At 56.4% G+C, this 15,178-nt stretch overlaps 1 protein-coding gene across 1 annotated transcript; it reads right to left on the reverse strand.

Annotated features, from left to right (window-relative positions):
• Positions 1 to 8,538: 8,538 nt before the first annotated feature.
• LOC119848761 (heparan sulfate glucosamine 3-O-sulfotransferase 1-like) lies at positions 8,539 to 13,632 on the reverse strand. The gene is made up of 2 exons (XM_043503148.1): positions 13,492 to 13,632; positions 8,539 to 10,452 (listed from the first exon to the last, which is right to left on the reverse strand). The coding sequence occupies exon 2, from the start codon at positions 10,111 to 10,113 to the stop codon at positions 9,199 to 9,201; it is 915 nt and encodes a 304-aa protein (XP_043359083.1). The 5' UTR covers positions 10,114 to 10,452; positions 13,492 to 13,632; the 3' UTR covers positions 8,539 to 9,198.
• Between the last annotated feature and the right edge of the window lie 1,546 nt (positions 13,633 to 15,178).

Genomic DNA, 15,178 nt, shown 5'->3' on the forward strand with positions numbered 1-15,178 from the left:
CGCTTTAAGCTGGTTAAAGGCCTTCTGACACTCTTCAGTCCACTGAACTGCATTTGGCTGTTCCTTTTTGGTTAGGTGTCAGTGGAGCAGCGATTTGGCTGTAGAGCAGTACAAATCACCTGTAGTATCCGGCCAAGCCTAAGAAGGATTTGACCTGTTTCTTTAACTTTGGGACAGGCCACTTTTGGATAGCATCCACTTTGGCCTGTAGGGGATTGATAGTTTCTTGACCCACCTGGTGTCCAAGGTAAGTCACTCTGTTTAGGCTTATTTGACAATTCTTAGCCTTAACAGTTAGTCCTGCCTCCCTTATGCGCTCGAAGACTTTTTGCAGATGCTCCAGGTGTTCTGCCCATGAATCAGAAAAGATAGCAACATCATCAAGGTAGGCGACTGCGGATTCTCCCAATCCTGCTAGGAGACTTATCTACAAGTTTTTTGGAAAGTGGTGGGTGCGTTTCAGTCTGAAAGGGAGCACATTAAATTCATACAGCCCTATGTGGGTGATGAGGGCTGACCTTTTCTTGGCGGATTCATCCAGTGGTACTTGCCATTACCCCTTGGTTAAGTCTAAGGTAGAGATGAACTGGGCGTATCCCAGTTTCTCCAGTAGCTCATCTGTGCATGGCATTGGATAGTTGTCTGGGTGAGTTAAAGCATTTAGCTTATGCTTTTGCGTGGACTACCATATCTCCCCATCTGGTTTGGGAACTGTAACCACTGGAGATGCCCATGCACTGTTAAGAGGGGCAGATTACACCCATCTATAGCATGTCCTGGATCTCCTGTTCTATAGCAGTTTTGGCTTGAGGAGACACCCGGTAAGGTTGGGCTCTAATTGGGCGAGCATTACCTGTGTCAATGGAGTGGTATGCCCTTTTGGTCCGTCCTGGGGTGGCTGAGAACATAGCTCCTTGATCTGCTGTCGCTGAATATGTCCGAGGGTCATTGAAAGGTTCAGCTCTTCCAAGCCACTGTCACTTTTTCCTTCATAGTAGACACCTTCAGGCCACTTGGCGTCATCTCCTCTCTGGGCTGTAAACTGACAAACCTTTAATTCTCTGGAATAAAAGGGTTTTAGAGAATTAACATGGTACACTTTCGGCTTTAGGGTTTGTTAGGGGGCTTATTCCTTCACCCACTTACTTCCCTGGTCCTTCTCGCATGAACAGAGAGCAACAATACCTGAAGTCCAAAGGTGCAAATAATTTGATGTTAATTGGGGTGAACTTCCAGCAAGCATGATTTCGGTTTCCTTCCTTAGTGTCCCCCTTCCCAGCTCTGACAACACAGAGCCTTATCTGTGGCCCTGTTCCTGCCCTTAGCTAAACATGATTCCAATTTCCCCACCCCCATTCCCTGTACCCATTTCCCACACACACCCACTTCCTGATTGACTGCAGACTATATAGTAAAACTTGAGTTCTGCTTAGCTATACCTTAACCAATCATTTTCCTGAAATTTAACCAATCCTAACATATTGTAACATGATTATGTAACCAATTATATCCCACCACCTTAATTAGTTTACATCCAGCAAAATTAATTATACAGCAGACACAAACAATCACAGAACTAGACAGATTATACAGACAGACAATAGTAAAGTGGGAACTATAATGACGAAACAATACAGAAGTGAGGATTTCACATCCCAGCTATTGATAAGTGAGTTCTTGCCAGACAGGATGCTATCAAACTAAGTTTCCTTTTACGTTTTCTAGGCACTTCCCTTTCTCTGGAGGTGATAGGCGTTATCAGGACAGGATTGTATTCCTAACAGCCCAGTAGCATGTTCTTTCAATGTGACTAGTTTGGAATGGTCGCTTCCCAGCTTATGGCTGCCTCTGTTGCTTAGCCAAAGGCCTTAGCCTAAGAAAAGGGCCTCATACTCTCACAGTAAAAGAAGGACCTTGCACTAGCAGACAGTGATTTTGATTCTTTCTTTTATACCTCTAGAACTAGCCAAGTGATAAGAATACACCTAAATTCTTGGAGTATAGGCCTTTACAGACAGACCTGAATATCTATATCCTTACAGGGTTGAGGTAGGGGATTCTACGAGATAGTTAACTGCTCCCAGAAAGAAAAGGAGTACTTGTGGCACCTTAGAGACTAACACATTTATTAGAGCATAAGCTTTCGTGAGCTACAGCTCACTTCATCGGATGCATTTGGTGGAAAAAACAGAGGGGAGATTGATGTACACACACAGAGAACATGAAACAATGGGTTTATCATACACACTGTAAGGAGAGTGATGATAAACCCATTGTTTCATGTTCTCTGTGTGTGTACATCAATCTCCCCTCTGTTTTTTCCACCAAATGCATCCGATGAAGTGAGCTGTAGCTCACGAAAGCTTATGCTCTAATAAATGTGTTAGTCTCTAAGGTGCTACACGTACTCCTTTTCTTTTTGCGAATACAGACTAACACGGCTGCTACTCTGAAACCTGTCATTAACTTCTCCCAGGCGCTCTTGGACTGTAAATGGCCCTTCCCACGATGCTTCCATCTTAAGGGCCTGGAGCACCTTCAGGACCATGACCTGGTCCCCTACTTTAAAGGAACACCGTCCAGCATATTTATCATACCAGGACTTTTGCTCTTCCTGAGCATCTGTTCACTTTTCTCTAGCAAGGACTAAAGAGTCTCGGAGGGTGTTTTGTAGATTGTTTACAAAGTCCAGAATGTTAGTTCCTAGAGGAGGCCTCAACCCCTCCCGTTGCTGCTTCACCAACTGTAATGGCCCCTTAACCTTGCGGCCATATACAAGTTCAAATGGTGAAAACCCTAAACTGGGATGGGGTACAGTTCTGTAGGCAAAGAGCAACTGCTGCAACACTAGGTCCCAATCATTGGAGTGCTCATTTACGAATTTACCTATCATGGCCCCCAAAGTTCAATTAAACTTCTCCACCAGGGCATTTCTTTTGATGGTGGTAAGAGGTGACAACCAAGTGTTCACCCCATGAGCTTCCCAGAGGTTTTTCATGGTTCCTGCCAGGAAATTAGTTCCCGAATCCATAAGGATGTTTGAGGGCCAACCTAGCCTGGCAAAAATGTCTGTTAATGCCTGGCACACACTTTAGCCCCTGGTGTTGCTTAGCTACTGCTTCCAGCCATCGGGTGGCAAAATCCATGAAAGTCGGTATGTACAGCTTTCCTCTGGTGCCTTTTTCGGGAAAGGACCCAGAATATCCACAGCTACTTGCTGAAATGTAACTTCAATGATGGGGAGTGGCTGTAGAGGGGCTTTGACCTGGTCTTGGGCTTTTCCCACTCTTTGGCACACTTCACAAGACCGGACATAGGTAGAAACGTCCTTGCCCATTCCCTCCCAGTGGAAGGGCTTCCCCAAACGGTCTGTGGTCCTGTTCACCCCAGCATGGCCACTAGGATGATCATGGGCTAAGCTTAATAACTTTATACGGTACTTAGTTGGAATTACCAACTGTCTCTGATGATGCCAGTCCTCCTGGTGCCCACGCGAAAGCATTTCCTTAGATAAAAGTCCTTGTTCTACCACAAACAGGGATTGGTTAGAAGAGCTGAGAGGCAGTGGGTTGTTCCATGCCACTGTCCAAGCTCCTTGGAGGCTTTTATCTGCTTCCTGGTCGGCCTGGAACTGTTCCCTTGATGCTGGAGACCTGAGTTCCTCACTGGATGGTGGACCTGTGCTTGGTCCTTCAGGAAGCTACGCGGGGGACAGGGCTGGTTCTGGGGACGATGACCCACTCTCCACGGGTGTGCTAGGTTGGGGTTCAGGCTCCGGCTGAACCTCTTGCTCCCACAGGCTCAGTGGGGACCTCTGGTGTTGGGGTTGTAGACGGGGTTTCAAGCGCTGGACTCTGTGCTGACAATGGTTCTGGTGCTGGTTGCTCCACCCGTTCCGGCTCTGGCTCTGGCTGTGACTATGACTGGGTCTACTACGGCTGTCGCAGATGTTGACCTGGCGTTCGGTTTCACCACCTCAATCTGGGTCTCTGGTTTCGCAGATTGGGCCCTTGTCCAAGGCTCAGAAACAGAACTATGTGTGAAGGCTCGCTTAGCCTGGCTGCCGGTGACCATTCCCACCCTCTGGGCTAGCTTAACATGGTGGGCCAAGTCTTCCCCCAGAAGCATGGGAATGGGATAATTGTCATAGACTGCAAAAGTCCATATTCCTGACCAACCCTTGTACTGGACAGGCAACTTGGCTCTAGGCTAGTCAAAAGAGTTTGACTTGAAGGGTTGAATCGTCACTTGGGCCTCTGGGTTGATGAATTTGGGGTCCACTAGGGATTAGTGGGTAGCTGACCCCTGTGCTCCAGTGTCCCTCCACGTGATAACCTTCTTTCCACCCACACTATTTCCCTTCACTTTGAGGGTACCTGGGAGGCATCTGGGCCTGAGGACCTTTGGTGTGACCCCAGTGCAATGAACTGCAGTCTGTTGAGATTCTTGGGGCAGTTGGCCTTTACATGCCCCAGCTCGTTACATTTAAAACATCGCCCAGCTGACTGGTCGCTGGGGCGGGGTCAGTTGCTGGAGAATGGTGTGGTGGGACAATAAGATGTCTGGGGTTTTCCTTAAGTGTAGTTGGCGCCTTGAGCTGCCCCTGGTGGTAGGGTGTGGTTTTGGGGTGTCCTCTCTGATATCCACCCAAACAGAGACCAGGGTTGTTCCGATTTGCCCCGCCTCTCTGACAGTCTGAGACTGCTCATATTGATCAGCATAAGAAGCAAGATTTTCTGCTGAGTCCATTTTCTTATCCCATAAACACTGTTCTACATCATTGCTCATAGTCAGGAAGTGCTCCTGGACAACCAAATCACACATTCATTCAAAGCCAGTTACACCCCTTCCTTTGATCCATTTATCTAACAGATCCTTCATCTGGTTTACATAAGACACATTACTTAGTCCACCCCCTCTCTTAAAGGCTCTAAATTTCAGGTGTAATTTGAAATTGCTTCAAAACCAAATCCTTGAATTTACCATAGTCAGAAGCATCCTCAATAGGCATCTTGTTGAATAAGTTCAGAGCTCTTCTAGTCAATTTTGCTACCAGTGTGGTCCTCTTGTGATCTTCAGGAATTGCATGGAGGGTGCACAGTCTCTCAAAGGTGATGAAATATTCAGCAATATCACTAGATTCATCATACTGTGGACATAGTTGCTCCCATTTGTGGATTTTTGGGGAGGTGGAGCCAGCTGCTGAAAGGTTTTGTCCTTTTAATTTTATCGCCTCCAGTTCATGCTTCCTCTCTCTTTTTTTTTTTTTGCTCTCCTGAGCATGCTGCCTCTTTCCTTCTCCTCCCGAGCAGCCTTTTCTCTGGCCACTTGTGCATCAATCTCCATCTCTTTTAATTCCAGTTGTCTTTCATGTTCCTTCTTTCTTCAGTTTCCACTCTGGCTAAATCTAGTTTCTTTTAGACATCGCTTTCCATCATCCTAGCCACCCTGTGCCTAGCCTAGCCTAACCTAAGAGCTAGAAAGAGGAAGGGGGGGGGGAAGAAAAAAAAGCTTGTGAATTCCCTTGCAGGACTTAACTACTCTGCCCTGAGGCAGAGGGGAAAAAAACTCCAGCTGCTCTCATCTTATTTTTAAAAAAAAACAAAACACCCTGCCTGACTTCAAGCAGTCAAAAGAAAAAATATTTTCTTTTTAAAATCCTAAGATCTATGCTTCTGGTTCAAAATGATCCCAAAACGTCAGGGTTCCGTCCCCGCTCTGAGCTCTAGGGTACAGATGTGGGGACTCGCATGAAAGACCCTCTAAGCTTATATTTGCCAGTTTAGGTTAAAAACTTCCCCAACGCACAAATCCTTCCTTGGATGAGTACTGCTGCCACCACCAAGTGAGTTAGACAAAGATTCAGGAAAAGGACCGCTTGGAGTTCCTGTTTCCCCAAAATATTCCCCCAAGCCTCTTCACCCCCTTTCCTGGGGAGGCTTGAGAATAATCTACCAACCAGATAGGTAAACAAGGTGAGCACAGACCAGACCCTTGGGCTTTTAGGATGCTAAAACCCAATCAGATTCTTAAAAAACAGAACTTTATTATAAAGAAAAAAAAGTAAAAGAAGCACCTCTGTAAAATCAGGATGGAGTAATTTTACAGGGTAATAAGACTTAAAACACACTTGCCCCCTAGGCAAAACTTCAAAGTTAAAAAAAACAAAAACAACAGGAATAAACCTCCCTCTTAGCACAGGGAAAATTCACAAGCCAATACAAAAGATAATCTAACACATTCCTTGCTATTACTTACTATTTTTGTAATATTGACAGGTTTCAGAGTAGCAGCCGTAGTGAGCTGTAGCTCACGAAAGCTTATGCTCTAATAAATTTTAGTCTCTGAGGTGCCACAAGTCCTCCTTTTCTTTTTATTTTTGTAATATAGTATCATTTCAGTAGGAGCTGGATTACTTGCTTGGTTTCTCTGTCTCGGAGAGAACACCCACACAGCACAAAAACAAACTCTTTCTCTCTTCTCCCACCCCACCCCACCCTTGGTCCTTCTGGTCAGGTGCCAACTAGGTTAATAGAACTGATTAACCCCTTTCAGGTAAGAGGATTCTGTACCTCTGGCCAAGAGGGATTTTATACTACTGCATACAGAAAGGTTGTTTCCCTTCCCTTTATAGTTATGGCAGCTACATCTCAGTACTTAGTTTTCTCCTCTCTTCTATCTAGACGGTTTGGCTTTCTAAACCTTTGGAACAGTGCTACTGTGAGCTGAACAGTGAAAATGGGGCTCTTGCATCAAACAGCTAAACTGAAAGTATTTGTTGCTGGTGTTGCTTCTGGAATACTGTGTTCAGCTCTGGTGTCCACAATTAACAAAAGGTGCTGAAAAATTGGAGAGGGTTGAGAAAAGAGACATGAGAACCATTAAAGTGTTAGAAAACATGCCTTATGGGGTAGGACTCAAGGAGACTGAGTTATATAACACCTCAAAGAGAAGGTTAAGGAGTGACTTGAACATAATCTAAAGTATGTATGTAGGGAAGAGAGATTTGATAGAAGGCTCTTTATGGCTGCCTCCAAGGGGCCCATCCTCTTAGCCCCCAGCGTCTGGCGCTCTTACAGAAAAGTTGTCAGGTACAGGGGAAGGTGCTCAGCATGGTAATGTCCATTCAGGTCAGACCTGGAAATTGACATCGTAAATGGTCAGTGTGGGAATAATCATCTCCCTTCTCGTGTCCGGTCTGGCAGTTACGTAACAGGATGTTTGGGGCAGCAGGCAGGGTGGAAAATCCTCACACTCCTGCCAGTGCCATGCATTGGCTCTAATCCCACCCGTGGAAGGGCTCCTGAGTGTAGAATTTTAGCATTTTCCATTCAAAAATATATATTTTAGAGGGAAAGTTGTCTTATTTCAAAACTTTGGATGGAGGGGGAAAACTTTCCTCTCATCTCTATTACAGAGCAAAGTCCTAATTTGGAATTTGGCCCTGGGATTTTTGCTCACGACTCCATTCTGTGCCTCATTATCATGCACTGAGGGGAACTAGTTGGAGGAACAAACAACCCCAACAATGCAGACACCATTTCCCTAGTGTTTATTGTACCCAATTAAAAAAATCTCAGCAAACTTAATCCATGTTCAGCTGGCAGCATCTATCCTCAGTGCCAGCACAGCCACTGCATCCGCCCAGCTTGGTCTCCCTGACATGTGCTGCTGACCTGTGGCAAAATTTGTGTCAGACAAAAAGTTAGCCCTGATGTTCAGTGGGATACAGGAATGAAAAGACAGCCCCGTTTGTTACCCTGTGGGAGGGAGCCCCTAGGGCTGAGCTAAGGTACGGGCTGGGTGGGAGGTTGTGCTCTAGCTAAGGGAGTTCATCCCTATTTCCTTTGCTGCAAGCCCAAGACCATTAGGCCTTTGATGGCTCAAACCCCATGCAGGATGGGGCTGGCACTGTTAACGCTCATGCTAGGTGTGCAAGGGGGGGCCCACACTTCAGTACTCAAGTTATGAGGCTGTGTTCTGAGTTATGTAGCAAACGGGGGGGAGGGGTGACGTGCCCACCCATGGGGTCTGAGTGACTCCATTTCTAATGATGCAGCTGGGCTAAGTGGTAGCAGGCAGCTGTCGTTCCCAGAGCCAGACACTAGCGAGCGATAAGCACATTGCACTAAGCTGCTGTTACACCTGGGCAAGGACTGGGTGCTCTGCCTGGGAGGACCTGGCCTGGCGGGTGGCTGCTCCTTCCCTCAGTGCGCTGTGGGGGGGCTGGCCCAGCTGCTCCACAGGCACCAACCTGCAATGGCCACGGGTGACCAGGGCAGCTGAGCTAGGTGTTGGCTGGGCCACCACAACCACCAGTGCCCCCCTGCGGTGAGGGGTGGGGTTTTCATGGGAGGGGAGTCTTGTGGGCTGCAGTCTGAAGGGCTTGCACGGAGCACTGGGTGACCACACCCTGCCCTCCCCTCCAGGCAGGAGTTAGCCAAAAGCCAGAATAAGGGGGCACCTGTCTTCAGCTGCCAGCTTGCCACAGCCAGAGTGAGCTGACAGACCCTGTGCTGCAAAGGGCAACGCCTAACCCGGGGGGGGGGGGTCTGTTGGGTTTAAGGGGAGCTTTGTCATGTTTTCACCTTAGGCTGGGGCTTGCTTAGGAAGAGCTGGGGCATAACTCAAGGGGGGCCCATCGTGCTCTGTATAGCCTGCAGCGAAGGCACTGCAGGCTGGCTGGGGAATTCAGTAGCAGGAAAGGGGGCAGCCTGGAAATGCCTCTGTTGGGAGAGGTGGGGCTCCAGTCCCCCCAGGGAGGTGGCAGGTTGGGAGCTGGTAGCCTGTAAGGGGGAATATGGGGGCAGATGCCCTGAATTGTAGAAGCCCCCTGTCCCTTCATCCCCCCTGCTATCCTGCCTTGCCCCACGACTCTGTGGGGCAAAGTTTCTTTCTGGGCCCTTTTAGGAGTGTGCTTCTGGGGCAGCTATGGACCTCTGCCTTGTCCTGGCAGGGAGGAGCCCCCCTGCTCCTGCCCAGATTGGTTCCTCCCACCCCCTTTCCCATCTACACTCCTGTGTCCAGGGGATACAGCCCCAGCAGGATCCCCCTCGCCTCCTGCTCTGAGCACCTAGGTCCTCTGAGCTCGGGGGGTCGGGGGAAACTTCCCTGCCTGTCCTGGTACCAACTTCCCCCACCCTCCCATTTCACAGCCTCTGCCGTGGGGGGCTCTGTCCCTGCAGGCCCCAGGCCCACTCAGCACCAGTTGAACGTGCGCCCCACCAGGCTGAAGAAGTGCTCGTTGTGGGCACTGAAGTAGGTGCAGAGCTGCTCCAGCAGCAGCTCGGCGATGGGCGGGTGGGGCCGCCCCTTGGACTCGTCTAGGCAGCGCTGGCGGGCCCCGGCCTGCAGGCAGTAGAAGCCCTTGGTCTGGTTGAAGTAGAAGTTGTCAGGGCCCAGCCAGGGCGCCAGGCCCAGGAACTGCTCCACGCGGCGCAGCTCAGCCAGGGGCTCGCGGATCAGGCTGCCACCGTCCACCACGTGGATGTGGGCCGGGGGGAAGGCGGCCAGCCAGCGGGCCAGGTGCAGGGCATAGAGGCTGCGCTGGATGGGCTTGTAGCGGGTGTCGAGGCCCTGGTCCCCCCGCACCAGGAGCCGCTCCAGGGGCGGGTAGGGCTTGCACCGCGCCTGGCGGTTGTGCAGGATCTGGGTGTAGTCCGACACCAGCCGCTCCACCGGGTCCCGCACGATGAGCAGCAGCCGCATGCCAGGGGCCAGGGCATGGATGCGCGCAGGGGCCCGGGGGGAGGAGAAGTAGCCTGGGGTCTTCTCCATGGTGAGCTGGCCAGGGCGCGAGAGGGGCATCTGCTGGCAGTACCAGCCCAGCCCCCGGCGGTAGTTCTCCTCCCGGTTGAAGAAGTGCACCTCGGAGCGGGCAGCAGCCACCTGGGGGTGCAGCGCCAGCATCTCCAGCAGGGCTCGCGTGCCCCCCTTCCGCACCCCGATGATGAGCCCCTGGGGCAGGCGGCGCTGCAGGCTGCTCGCCTGGAACCCGGATGTGTTTCCCGGCCACGGAGCCTCCTGGGCCCAGGACTCCAGCGTCCCCTGCTCCAGGCGGGCCGCCCCAGCCTCTGCCAGCAGGAGCAGCCAGCCAGCCCACCAGCAGACCATGGCTGCCCTTGCCTGGGGAAGATGGGCACAAGTTGCCTGGGCTCTTGGCAGGAGCTGGGGGTCTCACAGCCAACCCCCTTTCATGGCCAGGGTTAACGGCAGGGGCTCCCTTTCCTTACCCCCAGGGGGGTCCCGCCCTGCTCCTGGCTGGCAGAGCCCCTTCCCTGGCACCGTCTCCGCTCAAAGGGGCAGCGGGGTGCTACGGCCCCAGTGCATCTCGCGGGGTGCTACGGCCCCAGTGCATCTCGCAGGGTTCCAGCCCCGCTCCGCTTCCCGGGGCAGCTCCGGTGCTGGGACCCTTGTTCGATTAACCGGCTCCTCAACGCCTGGCGCAGCCACCTGCGGGAGGAAGGGGAGAAACGGAGCCTCAGTAAGACTCACAGGGCTTCCTCTGATCCCTGGCACAAAGTAACCCAGCCGGAGCAGCCCGGGGATGGATCAGGGCTGACCAGCATGAAATAACGGCCCCTGGGGCAGGCATCTCCTGGCACGAAGTGCCCAGTTGGGCAACAGGGCCCCTGCAGAGTGCATGCGCACTCCCCCCCCCATGCTGACAGTCCCCCCGCTGCCAGGTCCATTCTCAACCCCCCCACCTCATCATCCATGTACCCGCAACAGGCCCCCCCCCACAGACCCAAAGCAGCTCCTCCAAGCTGGATTTAAAGACCCCAAGATCCAGACGCCCCCATTTACACCAGTTTAAACCTGCAAGTGACCCCCTGCCCCCCCTGCAGAGGCAGGTGACCCCCCGCCAATCTGCCCAGGGCTTGGGGGGGGAGTTCTTCCCGACCCGTGTGCAGCGATCAGCCCCCCACACACACACACAAACACCCCCCCACGTGTCCACACAGGCCCAGCCAGCCCCGCCCCACAGGAGCTGCTGCTCCGGCTGAGCGGGGCACTAGGGAGCCCTTCGGCAACCCACGTCCCCCGCCTGACGCCCTCACTGAGCCCCTGGGAGCCCCGCTGGCGTCAGCGAGCGTCGAGCCCCGTCTCCCGGCCCCCGGGGGCGGGTGTGTCGCCGTGGACACCGCGCGGGGGGTTCCGCGCGTCCCCGCCGGGAGGGGCCGGAGCTGCAGCTGGGGCGGGGGCTGCTGAGACCCAGCAAACTCATCTGCCGGCGGCGCCCCCGCGGCCAACAAGGGGGCAGATTCCGGCCTCTCCCCGGGCCGGGCCCAAGCGTCTGCCCGGCTGCGGGAAACCGAGGCAGGAGGGGCCGCTCCCAGCGACCCAGAGCTGCGGGGGAGGGGCGCGCTGCCGGGCCGGCTCGGGGGTGGGGGCGCCAGTGCAAACCCGGCGGAGGCCTTAGCCCGGCTGCACCCCGACCCCGAGCCACTGCAGCGCCCCATGAGATGGGCTGAAGGGGCGAAAGTACCGGCGGAGCGTCAGGGCAGCGGCCGGGCACCGCGGCACGGAACCGGGCTGGGAACGGCCCAGTCTCTGCCACAGCTGGGCACAGACAGACCCGGCACCCTCGCCCCCACGCTGGCGGGAGCCAATGTGATCTCCCCAGCTCCTGGGGGCTGGAAGCCAGGACTCCTGGGTTCTCTCCCGGCTCCAGGAGAGGAGTGGGGTTCGGGGGGGGGGAGGCTGGGAGCCAGGACTCCTGGGGTCTCTCCCTGGAGTTAAGGAAATGATGGGTCTTCCCTCTCTCAGCTTCCCCTCTGGGGCTAGTGACACCCGCCCAGGAGGGGCTGGAGCAGGGCCAGGGTCACTCCCAGCTCCTGGCACTGCAGGGCCTGCCCGTCTCTCGGGGGGACGCTATTTGGCTCGGTGACGTATTTTGCTCTAATGAGGCGGAGCCCCCGGGGGATGATCCCCACTTCCTGGAGGATGTGAATTGTGGGGAGCCAGGCGGGGGGGGGCAGCGGTCACGGAAGCGCGTTTAAAGGGACAAAAGCCTCAATATGGGGGTGGGGGAGATTGAACCCCAGCCCCCGGGGGTCCCCTGTGTCGCTGCAGCGCCCCTCTGCCCAGGGCCCCAGGAATCCAGCCACGGTCCAAGCCCCCAGGTGACCGCCGAGGAGGGGAGAGAGGCTTTGGGAGAAGGGGCACCAGGGCTTAATTTGTGCCGTGGCTTGTCTGGGCTGAGCCTTCCCCCCCCAGCCCTGGCCCCCCTGGGCCTGGCGTGTCAGTTATGAATGAACTGCTCGAGCCCCAGCCCTCTCCTCGGGGGGCACCGCGCACAGGGGGCAGATGCAGCGCCTGCAGGGCCCAGTGCCAATGCCCCGGGTGGCATCATACCAGGGACCCAGCCCGGGACAGCAACGTACTAAGGACCCGGCCCCCATCTCCTTCCCCGCATGCCATTGTACCGGGGACCCAACCCCCCCGACCCTTTCCAGGATGGCACCTGTACCGGGGCCTGCCCTCCCCCCCCGCCCGTGACACAGACCTGGGCACACAGGAGTGAGAAACACTCCTGCTCCGGGCCCCCTAGCCTGGGGCCCTCCCTGCCTGCCCCACCTGTGCAGGCGGCGGAGTTTCCGGCAGGGCTGGGAGCCAGGGGCAGAAATACCCCATGGCGCTTGGGGGTGCGACACGGGCCATGCGGGGCCCGCAGGGGGCCCCGGTTTGTGCTGGGAGGGGGGTTGGTTCTATGGGTCTAGGCCCCCCCGTGGGATGAGACGCAGCGATCGGCACCCAGACCCCCCCCATCGCCCCCCACTGGACCCCCGGGGCTTCTGAGCCTGCCCGGCGAAGCGAGGGTTAAAAGCACCATCTCTCCCGCTGGGCCGGATGGGGACCCAGGCCCGGGGCGATTCGCTAGAACTGAGGTGCTGGCCCGGCCCACAGTGGGGGGGCAAGGGTGGGGGCAGGTGACGTAGCATCGCCTGCTCCGGGCAGCCTGAGCCAGACCCCCCCCGGAACGAGTGTAATTGGGTTACAACGCCGCCCCCCACCAGCGCCCAGCTCTGAGGAGCCCCTGACTCAGCCTGCCCCCTCCCCCCACGGCCCCCCTCAACCCCCCCATATCCGTCCCTCCCTGCCCCACACCCCTCATCACTCGCGCCCCTGCCCTAGTTCCCGAGCTGGTTGTCACACGGGTGCGCGCCCCGCTGGGGCGGACGGCGGCTGTCGGGGCTCCCCCCGGGTCTGTCCCGGCGCCGACCTAGGGATCCACCACCTGAGAACACGTGTTCGGGTCCAGCCGCCAGTGTCCGCACGGGCCGCTCACACTGCGGCGCCCCCCACTTCCGTCTCCACCTCCCGCCTTCCAGCCGCCCCCTGCCTCAGTTTCCCCAGCTGCCCTGGACGTCTCTCGCTCCGCCCGAGCAGGGTCCCAGCCCAGGGGAGGCGGCAACTTGGAACTGGACCGGGGGCTGCTCCCGGAGCCGGGCTGGGGGCGGGATCCGGCCGGCAGGGGCTGCAACTCACGGGCTGGTCCGGGAACGAAGCGGTACCGCCGACCCGACCCCTGGGAGGGACCCGCCACTGGGACCCCGGCCCGGCCCGGCTCGTTCCGTCCGCGGGGCGGCTCCTGCAGCCCGAGAGTCAGCGCGGCTCTGGGGTGCCGAGGCCAGCGGCTTTGTAACCCGCCGGCCCCCCCGGCCCCGCCCCTGCCCCGCCCCCCTCCCCTCTGGTTGTGCCCAGCCCCATGCCACACAGAGCCCCATGTGCCCGACTCCCCATCAGGGGCTCTGGCTCCGAGCCCCTCGCCAGCAGGAAAAGCTTCAACCCCGCTTCCCCCTCGCAGGATGGGGCCAGGCATCAGCACCATGATACAGAGCGGTGGGGAGGAGGAACTTACCCCAACGCCCACAGCAAGTCAGAGCTGGGGATAGAACCCAGGCGTCCTGGCTCCCAACCCCCGCTCCCCTCCCTGAGCTGGGGATAGAACCCAGGCGTCCTGGCTCCCAGCCCCCGCTCCCCTCCCTGAGCTGGGGATAGAACCCAGGCGTCCTGGCTCCCAGCCCCCGCTCCCCTCCCTGAGCTGGGGATAGAACCCAGGCGTCCTGGCTCCCAGCCCCCGCTCCCCTCCCTGAGCTGGGGATAGAACCCAGGCGTCCTGGCTCCCAACCCCCGCTCCCCTCCCTGAGGATAGAACCCAGGCGTCCTGGCTCCCAACCCCCGCTCCCCTCCCTGAGGATAGAACCCAGGCGTCCCGGCTCCCAGCCCCCGCTCCCCTCCCTGAGCTGGGGATAGAACCCAGGCGTCCTGGTTCCCAGCCCCCGCTCCCCTCCCTGAGCTGGGGATAGAACCCAGGCGTCCTGGCTCCCAACCCCCGCTCCCCTCCCTGAGCTGGGGATAGAACCCAGGCGTCCTGGTTCCCAGCCCCCGCTCCCCTCCCTGAGCTGGGGATAGAACCCAGGCATCCTGGCTCCCAACCCCCGCTCCCCTCCCTGAGGATAGAACCCAGGCGTCCTGGCTCCCAGCCCCCGCTCCCCTCCCTGAGCTGGGGATAGAACCCAGGCGTCCTGGCTCCCAACCCCCGCTCCCCTCCCTGAGGATAGAACCCAGGCGTCCTGGCTCCCAGCCCCCGCTCCCCTCCCTGAGCTGGGGATAGAACCCAGGCGTCCTGGTTCCCAGCCCCCGCTCCCCTCCCTGAGCTGGGGATAGAACCCAGGCGTCCTGGCTCCCAGTTCTGCACTGTAACCATAGAATCACAAAAAGAAAAGGAGTACTTGTGGCACCTTAGAGACTAAGGGTTGGAAGGGACCTCAGGAGGTATCTAGTCCAACCCCTGCTCAAAGCAGGACCAAGACTTTAATGCAGGGATGCAAAGTGCAGGCCAACAGTCAGAGGGTGCCACCCCCTGCGCCCACGTGTGGTCCCTCCTCTGGTGTGTGTGGGGCAGGGAGGGGGATGAGGTCATTCCCTTGGGCCAGGTAGCCATGGGCCCCACTCCTAAGCTTCAGGGGCCCTAGACATGGCCTGAGCATTGCACGTGAGCCCAAAGAGCCAGGCTCTGGGCTGGGTATCCACCCTGCCCACTCACTGCCACTCTGAGAGCCGGGTTTCCCCAGCCCATCCTACCCACCCGCCAAAGCGGGACACTTGCCCTTTAAATGGGCCAGCTCTTCCCAGCCCGCCCCCCCCCTCTCCCCATGGGTGTGTGTGGGAC

This window comes from Dermochelys coriacea, chromosome 26 (genome assembly GCF_009764565.3).
Source record: "Dermochelys coriacea isolate rDerCor1 chromosome 26, rDerCor1.pri.v4, whole genome shotgun sequence".
Taxonomy (NCBI): domain Eukaryota; kingdom Metazoa; phylum Chordata; order Testudines; family Dermochelyidae; genus Dermochelys; species Dermochelys coriacea.

Coding starts and splice junctions, on each gene's coding strand:
- LOC119848761 (XM_043503148.1), bottom strand. CDS start 10,113: ATGGTCTGCTGGTGGGCTGGCTGGCTGCTCCTGCTGGCAGAGGCTGGG.